The 4,153-nt window shown below is 41.2% G+C and overlaps 1 protein-coding gene across 1 annotated transcript; it reads right to left on the bottom strand.

The window, feature by feature from the left end:
* Window positions 1-1,101: 1,101 nt before the first annotated feature.
* On the bottom strand, window positions 1,102-2,292 carry LOC104430999 (BRASSINOSTEROID INSENSITIVE 1-associated receptor kinase 1-like). The gene has a single exon (XM_010043697.2). It carries the CDS (start codon window positions 2,290-2,292, stop codon window positions 1,102-1,104), a length of 1,191 nt encoding a protein of 396 aa, XP_010041999.2.
* Window positions 2,293-4,153: the final 1,861 nt, after the last annotated feature.

Below are 4,153 nucleotides of genomic sequence, written 5' to 3'. Positions count from 1 at the left end.
ATTAATATTGTCCTTGATCTTTTAAAACTAATGGTAGTGAGCCAAAGGGATGATTTCCACCAAAGAATTGCTAGTTGAAACAAATTTGGGATTGGTTAATCTTTGAAGTCATTTAAAAAATATCAATCTGATAGGAAGCACAATCCCTTGCTTGGGCGTTTTCTTCTAGACATGAAGGAAATGCACAACCGCATAATTAAGCCGGTCATTAAAACCTCTCACAAGTGCACGATCCGTTTGCACAACATGACATTCAGCATAAGTCTCCTCATTCCCCAACTCGCTGACAATTAGTGAGAGCTCAAGAGAAGTGTAGATGTGAGGAATCGAACTAATAATGCCATTGCTCTTGTCATTGCCTCTCCGCGAATAGCAGATAACCAACTAAATTAAGACAAAATGGAGATTCCGTGGGTGGAAACATTGCCCAGAAGTATCTGAAATGGGCCTAGGTAGGTGTGAATTGTGGAAAGTGTATACCCGGATTTTAGAAGTCCCAACTTGAGCCTACAAGAAATTGATGCACAAGCGTTGTCTTGAATTGACGACTCCCATCACCGAGAAAGTTCTTGCAAGCTCCATATGAGTTTACCCCCGCAGAGAAGAAAGTCAAAGCCAACTAGTCCAACCATATCCTCCTCTGAAACCAGAGAAACAAATTTGAAAGACGCAGGCCGAGAATGAAAGTGCCGACGACTTTGATTCTCTTGCATAAATAAGGATTGATGTGCACGCATGTGCGACTGATCTTATCAATGTCTTCTAAGGACGACTTTATGTTGGATTTCAATTGTCGTTCGAACAATAGAACTTTCTTAATAAACTCAAACATTCATTCACCATTAATTCGATATATTAGAAGGTGACGCCTTGAATTTTATTTCAGTTACTAGTTTTCAATTTGATGACAAATGTAGAAGATAGCAGTCATTGCATAAAGGAAGAGCTATATATCTCAAAAAAATCAAAGGAAATTAGTAAAGAAAGATCATACGAATGAAAGTGAAAAGGAACATATAGAGTTTAGGAAGAGAAACATAGAAGCTAAACTCGTTATTGAAGGTAAAAGGCCAGGGTGTTGGTGTAGCGTTGAATTGCCAGTCATGGAGCAAACCCCAGAGGAGAAGGAGAAGGAGGGAAAGAGTGGTATGGAGTTGAGTCACACTCACTTTGACTCCAACTACTCCTTGTACTAGGGTCCCGCTGAAGAAACTGGCTTTCGAGCATCCTAACCACTTCAGACATCTCTGGTCGAACAGATGGATCTTCGTGTGAGCATAACAATGGCAATCGGAGTAGTTGCTCTGCTTGTTCTTCCGCGTAGTTCCCCTGCAAATTGGGATCCATCACCCTTCCCAACTGGTCTTTATTCATAAGTTTTCTAACCCCATCCTCTGGCAAGAAAGCTTCCCCACCGATTACTTCAGTGAGAAAGTTGTTAATCAGTTGTCCCGAGATTAACTCGAGAAGCATTCTCCCAAATGCGAAGACATCATTCTTCAGCGTGCACTTTTCTGTGTATAAGTACTCAGGGGCAATAAACCCAAATTTGCCAGTGATGGGGGTGCTGACATAAACATCTTCATAGCAATGACAGGTTAGAGAATCGAAGCCAGAATCAGCTGAATTTTCTTCTGCTGGAGATGAGAATGAAACTCCGGCTCCGTGCCTTGGCGGCATGCACGTTATCCACTCAATAGTCCCTTCTTCTGCATTTCTCTCATGCATGATCATGGGGAAACGGAAAAGTCCTATCACGGCCTCGAAATCCACATTCAGCAGTATGCTTGACGCACAGATGTAGCGATGCATGATCTTAAAGTTACCTTGATTGTGAAGGTGGGCAAGCCCCCTCGCTGCTCCCAAGGCTATTCGCTTGCGAGTAGTCCAATCAATAGGTCGGGCAAACCGATCCTGCCTCTCTGTAAGATTGTAAGATAGGCTATGGTTAATCATCAAGGGATACACCAATAAGAGCTCTTTTTGGGTCCTGTGAAAGCCCCTTAGGCATAGCACGTTTGGGTGTGTCGAAACCGCGCTTCCCACTTGCACTTCTGATTCAAAGTGCTCCTCCCTCAACCAATCGACAGAGCTTGCTCTCTTTACTGCCACTAGCGAACCATCGGCCAAGCTTCCCCTGTAAACTGTGCCGTACCAGTCGTCCCCCACGATGTTCTTGCTGCTGAAGTTGTCTGTCGCGACTCGGAGCTGCTTTAGAGAGAAGCTTTTAGGAGGTGTTGGATCACCTTCATCGGACTCGGTAAAACTGTAGGTTCGGAGATTGAACACCATCTTTAAGAAATCCCAATTCCACTTCAACACTAATTGAAGGGTACCGATTGATTCCCAAGGCTGCTCGAAGGAGGGCTTTGAAACGCTAATATAGCTCCGCGAATCGATTGGCATAACAATTCGTCCACCATCTTAGCCTTTAACTCACACGCCAGAAGCGATCAGCGTGTGAGAAAGAGACGAAGTCAATTGGAGAGAGGGTGAGCAACAAGAGAAGACTTGACCAAACAAGAGGAAGATTTCTTTTCTGTTGATTTTTTCCGTTTTGGCAGGCACACGCAGAGGAGCCTTCCAATGAAATTGATGTAAAGCCAAATTAGCATGATTGGTCTTTCCCTGTTCTTTGATTCCTCTGATGATGAGCGTGAGAGTAATGCTCCATCTGTGCATTGAAATTTCATTAAAGAGACCTAACTAGGCTTTTATTCTATAAAAACTTGGGAGCATATGAAGAAAAAGGCTCTAAATCCGTTAGTTTTTCCATCAATCATCCTTTTTCGGCAATTATGGTAGTTGAGCCTTGCACCCATTAGTGTGATAGATTAATAAAGCTTTTACTAACATAATAGTCATTGGGCTACTGCAAGATTAATAATATATTGTGAGCATTGGATTCTTTTAGGAGTAGACCCCATAATAATTTCTATTTTTGTTTTTTTTTTTTGTGGCTAATTTTTATAGTGGATTAAGCATAGTCATATAAGCAATTCTCTTAAGAATAATACGTGGAAATACGTAAATGAAGAAGCAAATGACTCATTCAATTAGTGTGATCGAACAAGAGACCCCACTTTGAATAGCACTTTCAATTTATGGCCTTCAATTTCTTGGAAACTGTAGAAGAAACGTGGTTACTATTGACTAATTCTTAGAATGGGTCCAAAAGCTCAACGCTATTATTCCACTGTTCTAGAACGACTCGGAAAGCAAAAGCAAGAAAAGTGGTCATTATTGGCTCATGTTTGATGGATCGGGTAGAATACGAGTTATTTTAAGTTTTAACAAGAGGTTGGAATGGGTTTATCTCGTTAGAGCCCAGCTAAAAAATGGGCTTTATTTGGGTCTATGAAGATTGAAGAGGTCGAATTTTGCGAGGCATTAACGGTCAAAGGGAGGGCTGGGATATTGTTTGTGGTAAACCTCTGGAAATCAATCAATCTCATCGGCCCAATCCAGGTTGGCCAATCACATTCCGCTAGCTCCTCGCCTAAACTTGGTCTGGATGGGGGCACACAACCTTTGTTCTATAGGGCCACAAACCCAATTTGCATCTTTGCACATACCAACAATCTGGTAAGTCCCGCAACTCGTATTGGCTCTAATTCATTTTGAATCCTACCATCGGAAATTCATTAGGGGTCACTTGTGTGATGAAATTGCGTGCTTCAGCGAGATCATGCGATATATACAAGTATTTACACTGTGTTTCTCTTCTTTTCTTTTCTAATTCATAATCCCTTCTTACTTGGATCAAGGGGACATTTAAAATTTGAGAATGCTAAATAGTACTTGTATACCATGAGCGGAAGTAACTTCGTAGTGATTAACGAAGGTTTGGTTACTGGAGAAAGGATTAGGATTTGCAAGATCTTTTTTGTCCCTAATTTCATCCCGATGGTTGCATGGTCCACCGTGCAGGTACTCAACCTTTTTATATATTTTTTTTTCTTCTGAGGGGGGGTTTTGGTCTTGGAGCTTTCTTTGCTTTGAGAAGTGTTGCATTTGGTGGGGAATATGTAATTGTTGTAATATATGTACACTAAATCGCTAGAACAAAAACATATTACTTCCACTTAAAATATTTTGAAGTGAGAAATCGGATTTGGCGATAAAAAAATTTAAATTGACTTGGATCGATAAA

This window comes from Eucalyptus grandis, chromosome 11 (assembly GCF_016545825.1).
Source record: "Eucalyptus grandis isolate ANBG69807.140 chromosome 11, ASM1654582v1, whole genome shotgun sequence".
NCBI classification, from domain to species: Eukaryota; Viridiplantae; Streptophyta; class Magnoliopsida; order Myrtales; family Myrtaceae; genus Eucalyptus; species Eucalyptus grandis.
This window is presented reverse-complemented; position numbering and strand designations above follow the sequence as displayed.

What these genes read in the sequence shown, in the direction of transcription:
- LOC104430999 (XM_010043697.2), bottom strand. Translation starts at nt 2,292, where the DNA reads ATGGTGTTCAATCTCCGAACCTACAGTTTTACCGAGTCCGATGAAGGT.